Source organism: Aquarana catesbeiana, linkage group LG05 (assembly GCF_042186555.1).
Source record: "Aquarana catesbeiana isolate 2022-GZ linkage group LG05, ASM4218655v1, whole genome shotgun sequence".
NCBI lineage: Eukaryota > Metazoa > Chordata > Amphibia > Anura > Ranidae > Aquarana > Aquarana catesbeiana.
The window spans coordinates 591,659,814-591,682,182 of NC_133328.1; the positions used below are offsets into that span (position 1 = coordinate 591,659,814).

The 22,369-nt window shown below is 42.1% G+C and overlaps 1 protein-coding gene across 1 annotated transcript in view; it reads left to right on the forward strand.

Annotated features, from left to right (window-relative positions):
• LOC141146080 (fibrocystin-L-like) overlaps positions 1-22,369 on the forward strand; it is a 364,397-nt gene that overhangs the window by 143,369 nt on the left and 198,659 nt on the right. The window contains exons 24-27 of the mRNA XM_073632840.1: positions 4,850-5,007; positions 7,630-7,774; positions 19,119-19,276; positions 22,007-22,129. Coding sequence (XP_073488941.1) covers positions 4,850-5,007; positions 7,630-7,774; positions 19,119-19,276; positions 22,007-22,129 — 584 coding nt within the window. The remainder of the gene's footprint in view (positions 1-4,849; positions 5,008-7,629; positions 7,775-19,118; positions 19,277-22,006; positions 22,130-22,369) is intronic.

A 22,369-nucleotide genomic window follows, 5' to 3' on the forward strand; every position in this document is an offset into this window, starting at 1 on the left:
AAAAAAATTGCATTAAAATGCTCCTAAAAATGTGAAAAAAAAAAGAAAAAAAAATGTTTTTTACTTACCAAAAATGGCTGTTGCTAGGCAGATCGTCCTAATCTGCCACTTCCTATACCGTGGTGATCTCCAGTCTTCTCCTCCTCTCGTTTTCTTCTGGGGAAGGTGGCGCGGTGTGTTCTGGGAACTGTGTGTGTCCATAGAACACAGCCGGCCATTCACAAAGCGCCGCGCAACTCGCACATGCGCAGTAGGAAATGGGCAGTGAAGCCGCAAGGCTCCACTGCCTGTTTCCCTTACTTCAAATGGCGGTGCCGGGACCCGATCCGATGGACGAATCAGCCTCGGGCAGCCGACATCGCGGGCACCCTGGACAGGTAAGTGTGCTTATTAAAAGTCAGCAGCTACAATGTTTGTAGCTGCTGACTTTTAAAACATTTTTTTTTTTTTAACCGGACCTCCTCTTTAACGTAAGGTTCATTTGGATGGTAGAGAGTGCTTTGCTGCCATCTAGTGGTATTAGTTGGAACGAGAAGTGGTAAAGATTCCTTTTTGGACATGTGTAAGTACTGAGGTAATTTGCTCAGTATAGCCCACAGGACAAGAGAAAAAAAGTAAAAAACTGAAAAAATAAACCATATCGATCTATGTGGTAACTTTGAACAGGTAAGCATTAACGGCTGAAAGCAATAGGATACAGGATACATCACGTAAATGAAGATTGGGGAAATAACAGAACTAACATTAGCCGAACAACAGGTGAGGGTTATGCTGGCACACAGCCATGTGTTAGGTCGGTAAGGTGCTAGCGTATAAGAGCATTATCTGCCCCTCTTGTTTTGGCAGTTGTTGTGACGTCTGTCCAGGAAGGGTTCAGGCTCAGCCGGGTTGCCGTTCACAGGGAGTAGGTGCCATTTCTGGAGAAGTTCCATGCCTTTTTCCAGCGATGTGATTGAGTGCAATTCATTATGCATTTCCACTAGCAGCTTAGCCGGGAAGCCCCACTTGTAGAGGATTTTGTGGTTACGCAATATTTTTGTGATGGGAACCAAGTTATGTCTCGCCGTCATAGTAGCTTGCGACAGATTGGCATAAAGTGCGATTCCAGCAAAGGGATCTGGTAGTGCAGGGTGCTGCCTGGAGTATCGCATTAGTTGATCCTTCACATGGTAGAAGTGGATCCTTGCTATTATATCTCTAGGGATGTTTTCAGGCAAGTAAGATGGTTTTGGCAGCCTGTGGGCTCTGTCTATGGTAATATCAGCAGGTCCCACAGATGGTAGAGCTGTTACATAGTTACATAGTAGGTGAGGTTGAAAAAAGACACAAGTCCATCAAGTCCAACCTATGTGTGTGATTATGTGTCAGTATTACATTACATATCCTTGTATATTGCGGTCATTCAGGTGATTATCTAATAGTTTCTTGAAGCTATCAATGCTCCCCACTGAGACCACCGCCTGTGGAAGGGAATTCCACATCCTTGCTGCTCTTACAGTAAAGAACCCTCTACGTAGTTTAAGGTTAAACCTCTTTTCTTCTAATTGTAATGAGTGGCCACAAGTCTTATTAAACTCTCTTCTGCGAAAAAGTTTTATCCCTATTGTGGGGTCACCAGTACAGTATTTGTAAATTGAAATCATATCCCCTCTCAAGCGTCTCTTCTCCAGAGAGAATAAGTTCAGTGCTCGCAACCTTTCCTCATAACTAAGATCCTCCAGACCCTTTATTAGCTTTGTTGCCCTTCTTTGTACTCGCTCCATTTCCAGTACGTCCCTCCTGAGGACTGGTGCCCAGAACTGGACAGCATACTCCAGGTGCGGCCGGACCAGAGTCTTGTAGAGCGGGAGAATTATCGTTTTATCTCTGCATTTGATCCCCCTTTTAATGCATGCCAATATTCTGTTTGCTTTATTAGCAGCAGCTTGGCATTGCATGCCATTGCTGAGCCTATCATCTACTAGGACCCCCAGGTCCTTTTCCATCCTAGATTCCCCCAGAGGTTCTCCCCCCAGTGTATAGATTGCATTCATATTTTTGCCACCCAAATGCATTATTTTACATTTTTCTACATTGAACCTCATTTGCCATGTAGTCGCCCACCCCATTAATTTGTTCAGGTCTTTTTGCAAGATTTCCACATCCTGCGGAGAAGTTATTGCCCTGCTTAGCTTAGTATCGTCTGCAAATACAGAGATTGAACTGTTTATCCCATCCTCCAGGTCGTTTATGAACAAATTAAATAGGATTGGTGCTATGTTGTCATAAGCTTTTGGAGGTATGCGCACAGATCAGCAGGTTTGATGTATTCTGAGATCCCCCTGAATTTGATGTTATTTCTGTGTGATCTGTCCTCAATATCCGCCATTTTAAGGCGCATTGCTTTAAGCTCATCTTCAATATCAAAATGGGCATCAACTAACTCATTATGCGCTAAAGTAAATTCCTCAATTTTATGTTCCACATACTCAATTCTGCTGCAGACTTCATTCATCTCTTTTTTTGTGGAGCACATAAAGGATGCTATATCCTGCTGGAGAGCCCCCCGCAGTGTTAGAAAAATTTCTTTCATAGTCGAGTCTTTGATGGGCTGCCATATGGTAGGGAATGCATTCAGTTGCTGGCTGTATGCTGAGGTCTCCTCCATTTCCTCCCCTCTCCTGTCTATGGCATCCTGCTCAGCTCCCTCCTCCCCTAGCCTCTGTTTTTGCTTTACAGGGCTATTAAATGCAGCGGATGGCCTGTAACAGGTGACTCACCCACGGATGGTAGTGGATGGTGGACACGCTGGCTGTGGATGAGGGAGAGTAGTTCTCGGTGGCGGCGCCATCTTGGATCGGCCAGCCCGTTGCTGGAGGGAAGGCATCTGTATGTTTCCGTGGGCCCTTTCTCTCCTTGCGCTTGCTCATTGTGCCCAAGCTGTGTGCCTCAGTCTCCCCTATCTGTGGAGGTGATTTTTGGCCATGTCTGTGTGCTGTGAGTCGTGATATAGCCCCCGTTGTGTCAGAGCTCCTCTCTAACACTTCCATCCGCTCTGGCCGCAGGCTCCGTCCCCGTTAACACCAAATTTAACACACCTGCTCCCCATTCACACCTGAGACCTTGTAACACTAACAAGTCACATGACACCAGGGAGGGAAAATGGCTAATTGGACCCAATTTGGACATTTTCACTTAGGGTTGTACTCACTTTTGTTGCCAGCGGTTTATACATTAATGGCTGTGCATTGAGTTATTTTGAAGGGACAGAAAATTTACAAGCTGTACACTCACTACTTTACATTGTAGCAAAGTGTCATTTCTTCAGTGTTGTTACATGAAAATATATAATAAAATATTTTAAAAAATGTTTAGCATGGAATTCTACTGTAATAAATGCAATTAATGATTAAATGGGTCATACATCTGAAAATGTTATTTCATTTTTTGGTGGATGCTGGAGACCTGACTGTTTGCTTGAATTCCTGTGGCTGTTCCTATTATGTTTTTCAGTTTTAAATACATTTTTATTAAACAAGTTTTATAAAATCCGAAAACAAAAGCATGCATAAATTTCAGTTGTACAAGGGTGCAAAATAACCTTAGTATTTCATATATGAGCACATCAAATTGCTGCACATTACTACACTACACTGTCCCAGTTAGGACATAAGTAGCTCTATGTATTCTGGATATCACTGAGGGGACTGGTGACAGTTGAGGTAAAGTGCCCCCTCCCTATTGTTTTTTTTAATTTATTTTATATGATAGAAGATGCAATAGGAGTATCTGTAAACTATAAAATGGACAAGAGAACCCAAAATTCCCTGGGGGACAAGAATTAAAGCCTAAATTTACTTAAAAGAGAAAAAATTCAGCACATGTGATGTGACTTACTTTTAGTGAGATGGGTTCCTTGTGCTGCTGAGTCCTCCATTCGCGAAAATCTTCCTATTCCAATGCTTCCCCTGCATGCACTGCAATATTCTTCTGGTGCGGCAGGAGATTAAAAGAACTAAGAGGCTGTGACAGGCTGTCATTAAGAGCGCCAAACCACCAACTATGCCCACCCTCTCCCTCCAACTGCTCCATTCATAGAAGGCCATTACTACAGCTTCTATGAATGAGACAGAATCCATTAATGAAGGGCGTGGACCCATCAATTATCTGCTCATGCTCCATTCATAGATCCTGTAACTGTAGCACTGGTTTCTATGAATTAGGGAGCTGGGTGAAAGGGGCAAGCGTAGTTGGGCAGTCTTTATGAGAGCTCATCACGCCTCTTAGTTTCACATTTTAATCCCAACAGTTAAATTATTAATTCTATAAATCCCTGCCACATTGGAAGATTATAGTGGCAAAGGTGGGGGGGGGGGGGTGGAGGAGGAGGAAGATTTCATTAAAAAAGAGGACACAACAGCACAAGGACATACATCACTGAAGGCAAGTAATGTCCCTTGTGCTGATTTTAACTTTTAACTTAGGCTTTAATGTAAATTGATCTTGTTGCTAGGGTATCCAAGATGACTCAGTCCACATGGTTTTCAAAAAATTCACCTCTTCCTTCACCTAATAATGTCAACATCTAAAGCTGACAAAACATAAGTTACTCTTCTTGTGCATCAAGCTGAGACCCAGTACTGCAATAGCATGCAATATTTATAAAATACCCTTCATATAGGAGATATTCCAAGTCTTCAGGGGTGATTAGCTATTATCTTGAAATCATACGGGGGGTTATGTAAGGTGTTTGGCTTAGATACAAATGTCAAGACAGGCAGCACCTATGTTTCTTTCATGATAGGTCCATTTAAACTTGCTCTTATACATTAGCATTGCTGTTTATCTCTTTCTCCTGTATGTGACTCAGTTCTCAGGCAAAGACCGGCCTTATCCGAAAGTGGGATTAAGATCAGCAACATTGATGTAACCAGAACGTATAGTACATCTGTAACCCAGCATACCATCACTATAACACCATACAACTGCGGGTACAATTTTCCACTCTTTGCTGTAGGATTTGCTGAGGTATGTTTAAGAGAAAGATCTTCTTCATAAGTGAAACAAAAATATATAGTTATTTTTTTAGATAGGGTCGATCCATAAATAATGCCATGTAGTCACCTAGCACCTCACATTAATATGCTTTTATGTCAGTCTGACTGCTGCCAAAGTACCATTGTAGGGTCTAATGCAAATTCTGTGTGGGCTGCAGTAAACTATGATGTCTCATTTAAATGTGTAATTGGGTGGGCAATCCACAAGAGGATCACTAGAGAATGTAACAGATTACATAACGTCAGTAAAGGCTTGGTATGTATGATCTGTTGGGGGAATCACTGCTGTTCCGACCATCAACAAATTAAAAAACGACTGGAAAAAGTAAAACTTTGGAAAGAGTAAGGAAGATATAAAACAACTGTGAAGGTATTATTATTATTTTTTGTCTCCAGAACTTGGGTGGTCTAAGCATTCTGGAGATTCCAAATAAGTCAGATGATTTCTCTAGTGGGGCAGCGCTATTTTGCCTGTAGAAGCCCTAATGTGATCCCTGGAAGTCTCAGCTTGTATAGAATGAAAGTATGGTTGCACCAAGCCAAAGGGATCAGTCCAGATATACATTTGTATTTGTCATAATAAAAGGGTCTTTCAAGAGATGGCAGCTAATATGTTTCAGGGGTCATACATGAATTCCCATTCAATAGGGCTTGGATTATTGTGTAAGAGGAGTTTTACCTTTTTATTCCTGCATTTTAAGTGGTTCTAAAGCCTAAAGGTTTTTTTTTACCTTATTGCATTCTATGCATTAAGGTAAAAAAACCTTCTGTGTCACAAAATCCCATCCCCCCCTATAAGTACCAGAGCACGTTCTTGATCCAGCGCTGTGCAAGAGCAGTGGCCCTTTCCGCTCTCCCTCCTCAAAGGAGGAGGTGGAGAGGAGGAGAGAAATTGATAGTAGCGGGAACCATTGGCTCCTGCTGTTGTCAATCAAATTCTGTGACGAGAGAGCAGGGGGGCAGGACTGCACTGCGCTGTCTGTGTGAATAGAGGCAGAAAGGGCAGCTTGAGGACGAGTCCGCATGAGTACCCCCCATAGAAAGCGGCTTTCTATGGAGGCACATGCCAAAGAGAAGAATCTAGCAAGACCGCTGGCATGGGACCCCAGAAGAGGAGAATCGGGGCTGCTCTGTGCAAAATAGATGTGTTTATTTCATAAAAAAAAAAAAATCAAAGCTTTACATTCACTTTAATTTGTAATATGCTGTAGTTTAAAGCACAGTAAAGTTGTCTGTTAATTGTTCTTTTTTGTCCTCCATGGAAAGATTTTCATCACTTTATGTTACAGTGACATGAGAGGAAATTTTCCCAAAGTGAGGGAAAATACTACCTTTGGCTAGGTTCGCAATATCTTCCCATGCGGCTCAGGGCAGGGGGTCCCATGAATCCCTGTTCTCTGTTTTAAGATCGAATCAGGGCTGTATTTTTGCCTAAATTTCGGCCCTGAAACTGAGCCAAAGATTCACAGGACTCCTGTGCAAGCCGTTCCGCAGCCGCCACGCAGATATGTGAACCGGCTCCATAGAGAGCCGGTAACAATCTCCTGTCATGTGAATTGGATGGGGGAAACCCCCATTCAATTCGAATAGGTGTGAGCTCAGCCTTAATCAGATGCAATCGAGATATCATCACTACTACTGTTTTAGTGAGGACCATAAATATTTTAGATCCAAACGTATTTCACTTTGTCCTGTGACAACGGGACTACTTGTAGGAATGAAGATTCTCACCCTTTTGTTTCAGGAAGATATTGCAGAAGCATTGAGGATATGCAAAGTATAGAAGCCCGCAGCAGCTAATCATATTTAGGCACCGGGGTAAAGCTGTCCACATAGACTATCCCCCCGCACTGCCATTGACGTCGTCTCTTCCACGCTGCGCTTCATGAGCACTTCAAGCCTCGCTTTCAGATTGCTCTACTGCAGGATAGTCTTTCTGGTCATGAATGCAGATTGGCATCGGTGAGAGCCGGTGGTGTGGAGGACGGTCTATTTGGACAGCTTTACCCCGGACCCCTGCATACTTAGATGGACCTCTTTTAATCATCAACTATGTGAGTTGGTAAATGTTGTACCTTCATTAAATGTAATCATATTGCTACATATAGAGGTGCCTCTCTTCTCTTTTATACTCTGTAGCTCCTGCTGGATTTTGCTTCTAATCCACTTGTGGAGGCTGCCATTTGTGAATGGACATTTTATGGTTACACAACCTATCACATTGCTAGAATCTTTTTTATATGGACTATAAACTGAAGGACTTATGAAAAATGGTTGTGGAATGAATCATTTGAGTTTCAATTAGTTCCTATGGGGAAATGTGCTTTGATATACAAGTGCTTTGAATTACAAGCATGCTTCCGGAACAAATTATGCTTGCAATCCATAGTTTTTCTGTATATACAGTATATACAGCATATACTGTGTGTGTGTATATATATATATATATATATATATATATATATATATATATAAAATCAGCCATTCACAAGGATAGCTGTTTAGTATCAAAAGATTGTTTGTCAATAAAAGCAAAATATGAGAAAAACAGAATAATGTTTTGTCTCTGTTCTTCAATCTCTCATACTAATAGACCATTCAGAACAACGCAGATTCAGCCATCTATCAAGAATCAACCTGGACTGAAGGGACATCAATAAGAATAAACAGAACTCAAACAGCTTCTCCACCTATTGGGGGAACATTCAGTATTGTGGGTTATGGGAAGAAGGTTACAGGTACTGTCACTTTTGCTCATTTTCAATATTCTAGATTAAATAATGAATTGGGCTTTCTGAAACTGCAGCCTTAAAAAATGTCATGTTTGTGCCTCCTCCTGAACTCAAGCAAACCGCTACATGCCCCAATGAAATACGTCTAAATCATTTGTTTTACCTGCTATTCTGTTCATTAAGTCTTGATATCTACACAGCTCTATCATATGACTGTTCTCTGCTACAGTTAGGTACTACTAATAGGTTATGTTCCTATTCTAGACTTCCCTAGACTTTTTACCCCAAAGGAACCCTGAAATGGGTTTTAAGTCTTAAGGGAACCCTTGCTAAAAAAAAAAATATTGGGGGTCAGTGAGAAGAAGGCCCCTTAAAATGGTGGTTAGATTTACAGAGCCTAAACGATCGTTGGTGTCATGTCACTTGCTTTTTAGCAGATTTATATGGTGTTATAGTTATGCTAGAGCAGACGCTACTTTTTATATTAAACAAACAATACAAAAAGGTATTTCCCAGCACACATGTAGCTAGCAAAAATAGACACATGGCCCTGTCCAACAATTTGCGTTAAAAAAAGAGGTTTGCCAATATATATGTTAGCCTACCTTGTCAAGGCCCTTCTGTATAGTGTGGATCTAACTTTAGTCTACGAGAGTCTCCATGTTTGAACATAAATACATAGTTACAAAGTTAGTCAGGTTGAAAAAAGACGCAAGTCCATCTAGTTCAACCAATAGAAAAAATGATTTATATTTTTATTTTAATAATTTTTTTTTTACTAGTAATGGTGATGATAAGCGATTTTTAGCAGGACTGCGACATTGCGGTGGACAGATCAGTGCTAAAAAGGAGTTAAGTGTTCCCTAGGGAGGTGTTTCTAACGGTGGGGGGATGAGACTGACAGGGAGTAGAGAGAGATGGCTGTTCCTGATCACTAGGAACAGCAGATATCTTTCTACTTCCCTGACAGAACCGGGATCTGTCTGTTTACGTTGATAGATCTCCGTTCTGGCTTTAGGAGCGATCGCGGGTGTCCGGTGGACATCGCGGCCACTGGCCACACGCATTGGCTTCGACCCTTAAAGCGGCCGCCGTACAGCTACGGTGATTCGCGCAGGGGACCCAACCTGCCGTCATTGTACGGCAAGTGGTTAAAGTATATGTAAACCCTCACCTTGTAAAAGAACCCATTCAGTTTAAAATAGGAATTAAAGGCAAAACATTTGTGTATACATATTTAAAAGGTATTTATAGTGTTTTTTATAAGTGATCACATTTCTTCTGTTCTCAGCTGCATAAGAGCTAGGGGAGGAGAAACAACAGCACGTTGGTCTTCTCAGTGAATGGCTGTTCAAGGGGGGTTATGTCAAGACAGATCTAATCATTGGAGGACAGCAGGATGAGTTCCCAGCAAAGCTAGAGAACTGACCACGCTGTGCTCTCATGCCTAGTGTGACCAGTTTTTGATAGGAAAGCAGACGGACTGGCAGGTACACCAGGGATTTCACACAAAGGAAGCAATACAAGAGAACAGGATACTTTTTCTTACAAATATATGGTACAACAGGCACATATCAGGAATATGAAATGCTGGGTGTACATATTCTTTAAAGGACACAGCAGAAACTCAGCAGAACACAATAACAGGTCCCTGCCCGGTGACATAGTAAATGCCCTTAGCTGTCATTGTGCTCTGTTGGACGTCTGGTGCGTCCCTGGGCTTTTCACTAGTAGATGTTTGAATGAACTTTTGTATGAAAATGTATAGGAAAATTCGCAGTACATTTGGATGTCATTTAAGAATGCTTAAAAATTCTGTTTTCTTTTAACATTCGAATTTGGAATGAATGCATGTTCCTGAATGAAAACCACATATACTGTTAGACATTTGAGAAAATGTTTTAGTCCTGCTCCTTCACATTTTTTCGTCTCTGCGGCCAAAAATGAACGTCAATCTGACCGCAATAAGAAAATCAAACAAACATTCTTAAAGTGAAAAACTTTGAATGAAATTCTACTAGTGCAGGGGCCTTCAACCCGTTAATCGCTATCTACCCGACGATCATGTGTAGGTGACAGTTAGACCGTGATCCTTCCTTGCCGAGCCATCAGACTTGGACAGGAGGGGCGGCGGGGGTGGCATTTACTGGTATCAATCCTCTTTCCTCCTACAGCCACTGCAAGCTGCTTCTCCTCCCACCAGCATTCAAAGGATGCAGGAGGAAAGGGAATCGGTTAAAGTAAATGCCATCCCCGCCACTCTTCCTGCCCCAGTTCCTTTTCTTTTGTCTGCCTGGCTCCCCATGTGCTCCTGTGCACCCCCTCCTTCAACACTGCTGGTTTTCCTTGTCTCCTACAGCCAGTTGCTGCAGGCGAAGTTTCAGGATGGAAGTTTCGGGACAGGGGGCCAGTAAATATGTCATTTAGCGACCCCTTCCTTTTCTGAATGAACACAGTGAGTGATCAGTACCAATCACTTACTGTGTTCATTCATAACGGAAGCCTAGTAAACTGTGCTAACTATGCTTCAGTTTGTGAATGAACAGGAAGCAACTTTGCACAGAGCAGTTCCCAATCATTCACTGTCCAGTGCAGCTGAGGCTGCAGAGAAAGGGACTAGAGAATATCTGTCCTTCGTCCCCTTTCCCTAATGCCGCGTACACAAGACCGAACTTTCCGGCAAACTAGGTCCGACGGGATTAGTCCATCGGACAATCCAATCGTGTGTAGGCTAGTCTGATCGTTTTTTGGGGAAACAATCAGACGGACCTAGAAATAGAACATGTTTCAAATCCATCCGACGGACTAAAAATCGGGAAAACCATACGTCTGTGTGCTGGTCCGAGGGATGAAATACGACGCAAGGGAAGCTATTGGCTACTGTCTATTGAACTGCCTTTTTTTGTCCCGTTTACATCATCACGTACAAAACGAACTGACTTTCGACCGGACTTAGTCCGTTCGTGTGTGTCCAAGTCCGTTTGTCCTGAAAGTCCGACGGAACTCTGCCGAAAGTCCGTCGGGAAGACCGTCGGCCCCAGTTTGCCGGAAAGTCCGGTTGCGGCATCACTCAAAAGTAAGACATTAGCGGTCTGTCTAGACCAATGTTATTTCCACAAAGCCCCCCAATGGGCGGCTAAAGAATTGTAAAAATATATTGTAAAAAACTATAAAAATAAGAATAAAAAACTACTGACACCATCCACTTCCCTACTGACACAGTCCACACACCATCCACTGCCCTACTGACACTGGCCACTGTTCTACTGACTGACACTGTCCACTTTTAAGGTAGGCTTAAGGTAAGTTTATATTTTTACAGTGACATTTGTTTATATATATTTCTAAGTTTTCCCTACTATTTAGTTAGGCCTTGCTAGTTACTTTTGTTAAAAAAATGGGTGCCAAACCTTGGTGATCTTTGCTCTCTTTCATGTTGTTCATGTAGATTTTCACCTCTCAGAGGTTGTCTACCCCTGTACTAGTATATGTCCAGCTTAATTCCTTCATGATGGAGGATAAAACAAATCTTAATATCTGAACACAGTTTTGCAACGTTGACACGACTTAGTAAAACTGTACATATCAACACAACTACTTAGTATATCCAGGTGAATTATACCTTGTTTTTATTTTTAAAGACAAATTGTGCTTTCATGTGGTGGTAAATATTATTGGATACCTCCTGATTTCTTTTAATATCAAAGAAAAACTGGCACAATATATATATATATATATATATATATATATATATATATATATATATATATATATATATTTAATTTAATGTGTATACCTTGCTATTACCAAGATCTACCATCAAAGAACAATTAAAAACAAAGTCTCCTACTCATAACAATTGCAGTGATACTACATATACAGTATGTATATGGGGTGTTGTTTGTACCTGTAGTAGGACCCAGAAATAATAAAGTGCATTTTGGTTTTCTATATCGTACCTAACTGACAATTGACACTGACGCTGACACTAACTGAAACTGATACTACAGTAAAAAAATATGTTTTTTTCAACACCCACCTAAAACACACTGACCTATGACCTTAACTTTACCTCTGAGCATGACCTTTGACCCTAACACTGATACTGACCTAGATCAAACCCTGGTCTATTTTATCTCTCTCTTTTTTTTGTTTTTGTATTATTATTATTTCCTTTTTTTACACACACTTTTTCTGATTTACAATTTTCTTCTCTGGCAAAGAGATAAATATACAATGTATTTTTTCTACATTCAATGGGAGAAAAAATTACAGAGATGGGCTGTACAGTGACTGATCAGGTGATCAGAAACTGGTCCTCCCTTCTCTGGTTCATTAGTAGGTGGCCTTGAGCTGTCGGTCTGTGCTGGGAGTGAGCTGTGCAGCGCGCTCTCAGCATAAACATACAGTATTACCACATATATGCAGCCTCACGAGTAAAGGCCTACTTCCATGAGGCTGCATGTATGCGTTTGCTTCACATGAAGGATCAGGACTTGTACAAAGGTGGGGCCAACTGCGCACCTGCCCCTGGCGCTGTGGGGAGGGAGGGCGCAGTCCTGGAGCCACTCCTCACTGACAGGAATGATCGCTATTTCACACCTTTCACCAATGAGCAGCTGCCGACACTTGCTGGAGTAAGGATTAGGCTTTCTGCTAGCTTCAGACTGCAGGGGGAGATAGACAGCCGGCAGACTTTCCTTCCTCTCTCCACTTATCATTTGTCACTTATCACATGACTGGAGAGAGGTACGAAAAGCTGCCTTCATTCTGGAGAGCTGTGAGTACACGTGGAAGGGGGAGGAGAGGGGTGACACCTGATGTAAGGGGACGCTGATGGGGACACTCTGATGTAAGGGGGGCACTGATGGGGACACTCTGATGTAAAGGGGGCACTGATGGGGACACTCTGGTGTAAGGGGGTGCTGATGGGGACACTCTGATGTGAAGGGGCTGCTGATGGGGACACTCTGATGTCCAGACTTGTTGGTTGGAGGCTAGACGGTGGGTGGGGACCTTGAGTGGAGAGTGTGAACAGGTTTTTCTTTTTCTTTTGACTGCTGGAGATTGCTGTGTTGCATTTTAGGTTCTTTTTGGGGCTTCTCCTTGCAGCTTTTTAACACCTTTTTCTGGCACTTTTTTAACAGCCTTTTTTTCTTTTTTCCTTCAGCTTACTAATTAAGGGGAGTGGTTAATTGGTCAAATTAAAAGGTGCTTGAGGCCTATATAAATGTCTGTAGAACTCATTGTGAGCCTGCCCATCTTTGAGCTTGCTGGAACTCTGTCCAAGTGGAACGTGGTGAGTTAAAACCAAGAGTTAGTGGAACTGGACTAAGTGGTGAGTTAAAACTAAGAGTTAGTGGAACTGGACTAAGTGGTGAGTTAAAACCAAGAGTTTAAAACAGGAGGTTATATAACAGGGGTCATAGTACCTGTGTAGTATGAGTACCTGAGTGTTGTCTGAGTAGTGTGTGTGGATCGTTAGTACTTGTGTATTGTGGGGGCACGTAGGTCTGTGAGTGCACGTAGGTCTGTTGGTCTGCGAGTGCACGTAGGTCTGCAAGTGCACGTAGGTCCATTGGTCTGCGAGTGCATGTTGGTCTGCGAGTGCACGTAGGTCTGCGAGTGCACGTAGGTCTGCTGGTCTACAAGTGCATGTAGGTCCGTTGGTCTGCAAGTGCACGTAGGTCTGCAAGTGCATGTAGGTCCCTTGGTCTGCGAGTGCACATAGGTCCCTTGGTCTGTGAGTGCACGTAGGTCTGCGAGTATCTGTGTATTGTCTTGTTGAGTACCTGTGAATTGTCTTGTTGAGTACCTGTGAATTGTCTTGTTGAGTACCTGTGTATTGTCTTGTTGAGTACCTGTGTATTGTCTTGTTGAGTAGTAGTGTCAGGAAGCTAGTTGTCATTTGGACAGGGTAAAATGTAAGCACATTGTTTCCCTGGAAGCCCAGGTTCTGAATCTGGGGAAGCAACTGTCAGCACTGAGAAGACCCTCCACACTAACGGATAGCCGGGAATGTACCCGGCAGGTGACGGCAGGGGCCAGCATAGAGGTGGGTGGAGACAAAGAGGTGCAGGAACTAGAAAATAGTAGATGGGTGACAGTGAGGAGGGATAGAGAGGGAAGTGCCACAGAGGCCGATCCAGGGCTGGAGCATCCCAATAAGTACGCTCCATTGAGTCACATTGATGAAACCAGTCAGAGACCAGCGCTGCTGGAGCTGAGGGACTCTCCTAGCTGCCGGGGGAAGAACTCCTCCAGTGAGAGTGTGGGGGAAGCAAAGGGAAAGGAAAGACAGTTTCTGGTGGTAGGGGACTCATTTCTTAGAAGGACAGAGAGAGCAATCTGTAACAAAGACCTGAGGCGCCGAACTGTATGTTGTCTACCAGGTGCTCAGGTTCAGCACATCACAGATCTGGTGGACAGATTAATGGGAGGGGCTGGGGAAGACCCAGCTGTCATGGTGCATGTTGGCACCAATGACAAAGTCAGAGGCAGATGGAGTGTCCTAAAGAACGATTTTAGGGACTTGGGAGCTAAATTGAGGAAAAGGACCTCCAAGGTGGTATTCTCAGGAATACTACCAGTACATGGAGCCACAGCAGAAAGGCAGAGGGAGATTAGGGAAGTAAACAAGTGGCTGAAGAGCTGGTGTAGTAAGGAGGGGTTTGGGTTCCTGGATGACTGGGCCGACTTCTCAGTCAATAACCAGTACTATAGAAGGGACAGACTGCACCTAAATGAGGAGGGTGCAGATCAGCTGGGAATGAAGATGGCCAAAAAGTTAGAGGGGTTTTTAAACTAGGTGATGGGGGGGGGGGTCCAGAGGTAGAGATAGTCAGCGTGGAACATATTCCAGAGGGTAGTACTGGGGGCATTAGTGGTAGGGTAACCAAAGCACATAAACCTAAGGTAAGTATAGTAGCAAGTCCTAGTTGCAATCTCGGAACACCCAATAAGAGTATAGCATGCAACCGGTCTAAACTACGTGGCATGTTCACCAATGCCAGGAGCCTGGCGGACAAGATGGGTGAACTAGAGATACTGTTGTACGAGGAGGATTTGGATTTTGTGGGAATTTCAGAGACCTGGTTCAACAGCTCTCATGATTGGCTGGAAACCATTCATGGGTATACTCTTTATCGCAAGGATAAAGAGCGTAAAAAAGGGGGAGGGGTATGCCTATATATCAAGAATAATGTACACGTGAATGTGAGAAATTACATTACTAAAGGAGCTAGGGAGGAGGTGGAATCCTTATGGGTAGAGCTCCAAAGGGATGAAGCTAAGGGGAAAATAATACTGGGAGTATTCTATAGGCCCCCTAACCTGAGGGAGGAGGGGGAGACAGATCTCCTATCACAATTTGGATTAGCAGCAAGGATGGGAAGTGTCATCATAATGGGGGATTTTAATTATCCAGACATAGACTGGGCAGAGGGAACCACGCATTCGTCTAAGGCTCGCCAGTTCCTAAATGTCTTGCAGGACAATTTTATGGGTCAGATGGTAGATGCACCAACTAGAAATAAAGCGTTACTGGATCTACTGATTACCAACAATACAGACCTGATCATGGATGTGGAAATACGGGGCAATTTAGGTAACAGCGACCACAGGTCAATTGGCTTCAGTATAAATCTCACAAATAGGAAACATGAGGGGAATACAAAGACACAAAAATTCAAAAAAGCCAACTTCCCTACACTATGAACCTTGCTAGATGAATAAATTGGGATAAAATCTTAGGAACAAAGAACACAGAGGAGAGATGGGTTTGCTTTAAGAGCGTATTAAATAAGGACAGTAGCCAATGCATCCCATTGGGTAATACATTTAAAAGAGCGAGCAAAAGTCCTGGATGGCTTAACTCCAATGTAAAATGCATATAAAAGCAAAAGAGAAGGCCTTCAAAAAATACAAGCTTGAGGGATCATCAGCATTCAGACTTTATAAAGAATGCAACAAGAAATGTAAGGGTGCAATTAGAGCGTCTAAGATAGCACATGAAAGACACATAGCGGAGGAGAGCAAAAAAAATCCCAAGAAATTCTTTAAGTATGTAAACAGTAAAAAAGGGAGAACAGACCATATTGGCCCCATAAAGTATGAGGAAGGACATCTGGTTACAAAGGATGGGGAGATGGCGAAGATATTGAATTCATTCTTCTCCTCAGTCTTCACGAGGTAATTGGGGGGCTTCAGTAACCAAAACTGCAGTGTTTATCCTCATGGCACATCACAGGAAGCACCTCCCATGGTTAACAGAGGACAGAATTAAAATTAGACTTGGAAAACTTAACATTAATAAATTACTGGGACCAGATGCCTTGCACCCGAGGGTACTTAGGGAACTCAGTCAAGTAATTGCCAGACCATTGCTCCTAATTTTTACTAACAGTCTACTGAGTGGAATGGTACCAGCTGATTGGAAAAAAGCCAATGTAGCACCAATATTTAAAAAGGGGCCAAAACCCATCCCTGAGAATTACAGACCAGTTAGCCTAACATCAATAGTATGTAAGCTCTTGGAGGGGATGATAAGGGACTATATACAAGATTTTAATAATGAGAACAGTATCATTAGCAGTAATCAGCATGGATTCATGAAGAATTGTTCTTGCCAAACGAATCTATTAACCTTCTATGAGGAGGTGAGTTGCCATCTAGATAAAGGAAGGCCCGTAGACTTGGTGTATCTGGATTTTGCAAAAGCATTTGACACAGTTCCCCATAAACGTTTACTGTACAAAATAAGGTTTGTTGGCATGGACCATAGGGTGAGTACATGGATTGAAAATTGGCTACAAGGGCGAGTTCAGAGGGTGGTGATACATGGGGAGTACTCAGAATGGTCAGGGGTGGGTAGTGGGGTCCCCCAGGGTTCTGTGCTGGGACCAATCTTGTTTAATTCGTTCATAAACGACCTTGAGGATGGGGTAAGCAGTGCAATTTCTGTATTTGCGGACGATACTAAGCTAAGCAGGGCAATAACTTTTCTGCAGGATGTGGAAACCTTGCAAAAAGACCTGAACAAATTAATGGGGTGGGCAACTACATGACAAATGGGGTTCAATGTAGAAAAATGTAAAACAATGCATTTGGGTGGCAAAAATACGAATGCAATCTATACTCTGGGGGGGGGGGACGGGGGGACTCTGGGGAAATCTAGGATGGAAAAGGACCTGGGGGTCCTAGTAGATGATAGAATATTGGCATGCATTAAAAAGGGGAATAACTCCAGAGATAAAACGGTAATTCTTCCGCTCTACAAGACTCTGGTCCGGCCGCACCTAGAGTATGCTGTCCAGTTCTGGGCTGTCCAGTCCAGTTCTGGGCACCAGTCCTCAGGAAGGAAGTACTGGAAATGGAGAAAGTACAAAGAAGGGCAGCAAAGCTAATAAAGCGTCTGGAGGATATTAGTTATGAGGAAAGGTTGCGAGCACTGAATTTATTCTCTCTGGAGAAGAGACGCTTGAGAGCGGATATGATTTCAATGTACAAATACCATACTGATGACCCAACAAGAGGGATAAAACTTTTTTTTTGCAGAAAAGAGTTTAACGAAGCACGTGGCCACTCATTAAAATTAGAAGAAAAGAGGTTTAACCTTAAACTACGTAGAGGGTTCTTTACTGTAAGAGCGGCAAGGATGTGGAATTCCCTTTCACAGATGGTGGTCTCAGCGGGGGGGTTTCAAGAAACTATTAGGTAAGCACCTGAACGGCCACAACATACAGGGATCTACAAGGTAATACTGACATATAATCACACACATAGGTTGGACTTGATGGACTTGTGTCTTTTTTCAACCTCACCTACTATGTAACTATGTAAGGGGGGTGCTGATGAGGACATTCTGATGTGAAGGGGGTGCTGATGGGGACAGTCTGATGTAAGGGGGGACTGATGGGGACACTCTGATGTGACGGGGATGCTGATGGGGACATTCTGATGTAAGGGGGGCACTAATGGGGACACTCTGATGTGAGGGGGTTGCTGATAGGGAAACTCTGATGTGAAGGGGGATGCTGATGGGGACACTCTGATGTGAGGGGGGGCACTGATGTGGACACTCGATGTGAAGGGGGATGCTGATGGGGACACTCTGATGTAAGGGGGATGCTGATGGGGACACTGATGTAAGGGCGCACTGATGGGGACATTCTGATATAAAGGGGGTCTCTGCTGTGGACACTCTGATGTAAAGGGGGCCTCTGATGGGGACACTCTGTTGTCAAGGAAGGCACTGGTGGGGACACTCTGATGTAAAGGGGGCCGCTAATGGGGACACTCTGATGTAAAGGGGCCGCTGATGGGGACACTCTGATGTAAAGGGAGCCACTGATGGGTACACTCTGATGTAAAGGGGGACGCTGATTGGCACACTCTGATGTAAAGGGGGACTCTGATGGGGGCACCCGATGTATAAGGGGACTCTGATGGGGACATCTATTGTAAAGGGGGACTCCGATTGGGACACCTGATGTAAAGGGAAGCTCTGATTGGGGCACCTTATGTTAAGTGGTTTTATTTTACTTGAAATGTGGATGTGATTGGCCTACTTTAATGTTTTATTAGAGAGAGATTTGGAACTTTCAGCAACCTCTTTGAATTTGAATTAATTCCCACTTCCCTAGGAAGGCATTTGTGCATTGCAGGAATGTGTGCAAAGTCCCTGCAATACACAAACGCACACAGCTCTTTTACAGGTGTGCATTGGTGATGTTAATTCTCAATTGCACAACACACACCTTGCTTTTGCGTTCATTCACCTGCAACAAAATGCATGATAGCAAAGTATTGTACGTTTTTAGTGCAGTGTGATTTTTAAAAAGGTTCTTTTGTACATCCTTCATGCCTAGGGCAGACCATTGAAATGAATGGACTGCCCTATAAGTGCTGGACAAAACCAGCCCTCTTCGCCCTGGGCACTGGATGACCTTGTCCTGGCACTGGGAAGGTGTTAAGAAGGAATGGAATACCTTCAGACATACCAACCCTTAATTTACCCATTGCTGTATATATATATGACTCTCATAGACTACATTTAAGGTTGCACTATGCAGAGGTGCTTTCATAAGGCAGTTTGGCTTCCACATATATTTGCAAATGTTGTGCAACTAAAACCTCTGTTTTAACGCAAATTGTTAGACAGTGTCATTTTTTTTTTGCTGGCTAGCTAGCAAGTGTGCTTAGAAATAAATGTTTGTTTTGTTTGCTGTTTAAAGCGTTCCATGTGTGTGCACCTTGCTCTACAAGCTAGTTATAAATTTGGGTGGTTGCCATTTTTGTTTACTTATCATGTTGGCAGATGGATACTTAAACATATTTATTTGCATTGTAGATCTTCCTGTAGACATATCAGCAATGAAGCTAAAGTGTGCCCTAGAAACTATTCCAGAAAATGGTAAGGTTACTGTTTACACATCATATCGAGACTGCAGACGATACTCCTGGCAGATTAATTTTGTGACAGCTACAGGCTCTCAGCCTCTTATACAGGTAAGAATATTGGTATGTAAAGGACAATTACATCTAGTCTTGTGTCAGTACTAGCTACCTTCTTCATACCTCTTGGAATTTCCAGTGGGACGGTTTCTACAACTGTAACTTTTTTCTCTTCCTGATTTAAAGAGGCCAAAATTCAGGTGTCACCGTCTGAAAATCTATTTGTAAATTTTACATTTTGGAAAATTTATTGGACATGCAATACATCCCTTGACTTTGCAATGGCCTCCACAGCTGGGAATTGTAAAGATATTTCACCAGTAGACTCCCTAAGAAATATAATAAACCTGTCTTTTTACAAAATGGATTTATAAGTTTAAGGTGGAATATTCACTTAAAATGTGAAAACAGATATTCTAGTTTTGGCAATTTTGACTAGAGCTGATGTCTTATGCTGGCAATATGCTGCAGCTGCTGGTTGAGAAAAGCTTTCCAACTTGACCATTTGATCGAAAGTGATCAATCTCTGTCCAGCAGAGACAGCCACACACTGATCCAAATCCCTGCTGAACCATATGAATTTTGATCAGTGTATGGCCAGCTTTAGTGTATGGTGAATAACAATGCATTCATTCACCTTTGTTATATGTCTTGTAATCTTCAGCAATGAAGTATCCACACTGGAACATCTCCTCTCCTTAGCACAGCTGTTATTCCCACTCTTCCTGCTGGGTTCTCTGCTATGTAAAATAAAAAGGGAACCCAACAATTAGACAGGGATCCCTTTACAGTTGCCACATTGGTTGGCTGAAGCTAGGACTTCAAGTGTAGAGAAATCTCCATTAGTGTCCTCAAAAATGTAAAAGTTTGTAGTTGATTCAGCCTTCTCTACCTGTTCCAAATTTTTGGGGACTCCTGCGAATAAATCTCTCCCTCCCCAAGATCCCAGCTCAAATTCTGATATGATTCAAATAATTAACAAAAAAAATGTACAAATGTATACTGCATAATTACTTCATTACTACCCTATTAAACGCTCAGAGAAGAGCCTTCACATGTAAAGTTCTATTGGTTCACCTTTCTCTAGATTGTCCATGCTGGTTCACTGGACACCTTTGTAAATAGCCTACTCTTGAGATGTGTGATATACAGAGTAGACAAGCTTCGCTTCTAGCTATGGCTCGGGGGTGGGTTGATTTTAGACGCTGTTTGAAGATACAAGCTAGCAATCAAGAATTATTTTTCTATTCTATTTGTTTTTGCACATCCTCTCTTTACTTCAATAAAAATTGTATTGAGAAAGAAAAAAAAAAAGAAATGTAATTAGCAACTAGAGAAGCACCAAGGGAGAACATGCCAAATAATAATGAAAGAAGCTGGGATAAATGAAATGTTTAGTAGCAATCTAATACCATGCTGCGCAATTATTTTTTAAGAACACTTATTGAACCTTTTGAACCACTACAAGTCTGGACTGTTTCACCCTTTTCCAGTTCAGGCCATATTTCACTTTTCAACCCTGTCACACTTTGAATGACAATTACTCAGTTATGCAACACTGTACCCTGATGAATTTGATATAATGTCTGAGTTAGCTAGAGCTTTCTTTTAGTGATATATAATCACCACTGAGTTTTTTATTTTTTTGCTATATAAATGAAAAAATATAAACAGTTTTGAAAAGAAAAATCTTAGTTTTTGTTATAAAACTTTGCAAATAAATAATCTTTTTTTTCATAAAAATAATAAAAAATGAACCAATATAGCAAAAGTAGAGTGAACCAGGTATCCTTATATGCATTGAGAGCAATCAACGGTATAACTATAGATATAACAGCCAATGCGATTACTAGGTGGGGGGGCAAGAGCTATGTGATTATTTTTCCAGGTAGCAATGACATTTAACAAATATATTTGGATTAAATGAATGTAAATAAAGTTTGGGCAACTGTATACAATTGCTATAAAAATTAATATTCTTTCTCACTAGAGGAGTTAAAATGGACATTAGAGAAACAGGAGGCCCTTAATGATTCTTTATTGGGCCCAGCCACACATAAAATATAGCCCTGACAGCTGTCTCAGTTATTCACATTTTTCTGTTTTAGTCTAGAGCATAATTGTGGATGGTAAGCAGTTATGTTAGCCCTTTTCAACAGGACACCAATATATCTGTTTTTGAGTTTATAGATTAGGTCATTGCTTGTGCAGGCCAGAAAAAGGCCAGAAAAAGTTAAAGTGTATGTAAATCCAAAATCTATTTGTCATCGTGTTTGGCATCATGCCTCACTTTACGGTTTTCTTAAAGCCTAAGTTTAGATAAAATGTTTTTGTTTTTTTTATTGGTACAAGGGCCTGTACTTACATATAAAGTGGTGTCCCTTGTACTGGTGTTGACCGTCATAGTTAAAATCTGAAGTTCTCTGCCCCCTTCCCATATCCCGCAACAGCAATCTTCTGGTGCTGCATAGAAGCTGTACTATAGCTTTCATGAACAGAAAGCGATCTTTGAATGGAGGAGGCAGATCAACAATCAACTGAAGGTGCTCGCAAGCTGACATTATTGTATATTATGAGGCACTGCCTAAGTGTTGTCAGTTTGCAACCGGAAGTGCTTGAAAATTGTATACATTTAGACATGATGCCAAATATACCAAAAATAGATTTAGAGTTTGCATAACATTATCCAAAATGTAAAATTATTGGAAATCCCCAGAAAGAATGCAAGAATAACTATTGTTTGAAGTTATATTTATCTTAATGAGACTTCTGTGTCCTGGCTAGATAAACAATTCAACTGTTACTGGATTAAACGCTAAAATGTACTCCATAAAATTGGTTGAAGGAGGCCTGTTGCGTCAACGTATGCTTGGAGACTTTGTGAGGACACCACATAAAAAACCTCAGGTATAACTACATTTGTTATGCATGCAACAGTGATACATGTGATCTTGTACAAAAATAATTTTACTGCACTTGAACCACATCTATCTTGCACCTGGCACCTGTGCCACCTGTGCCAAGACTATACAGTACCTATACAGCATGCATGATAATTAGGACTGTCACTAAGTGCAAAGACGGTCTTAAAGGGCCCCAATGATAGCCGGCAGAAGAGCATCTCAAACGTCTGCCCCTACTGTAATA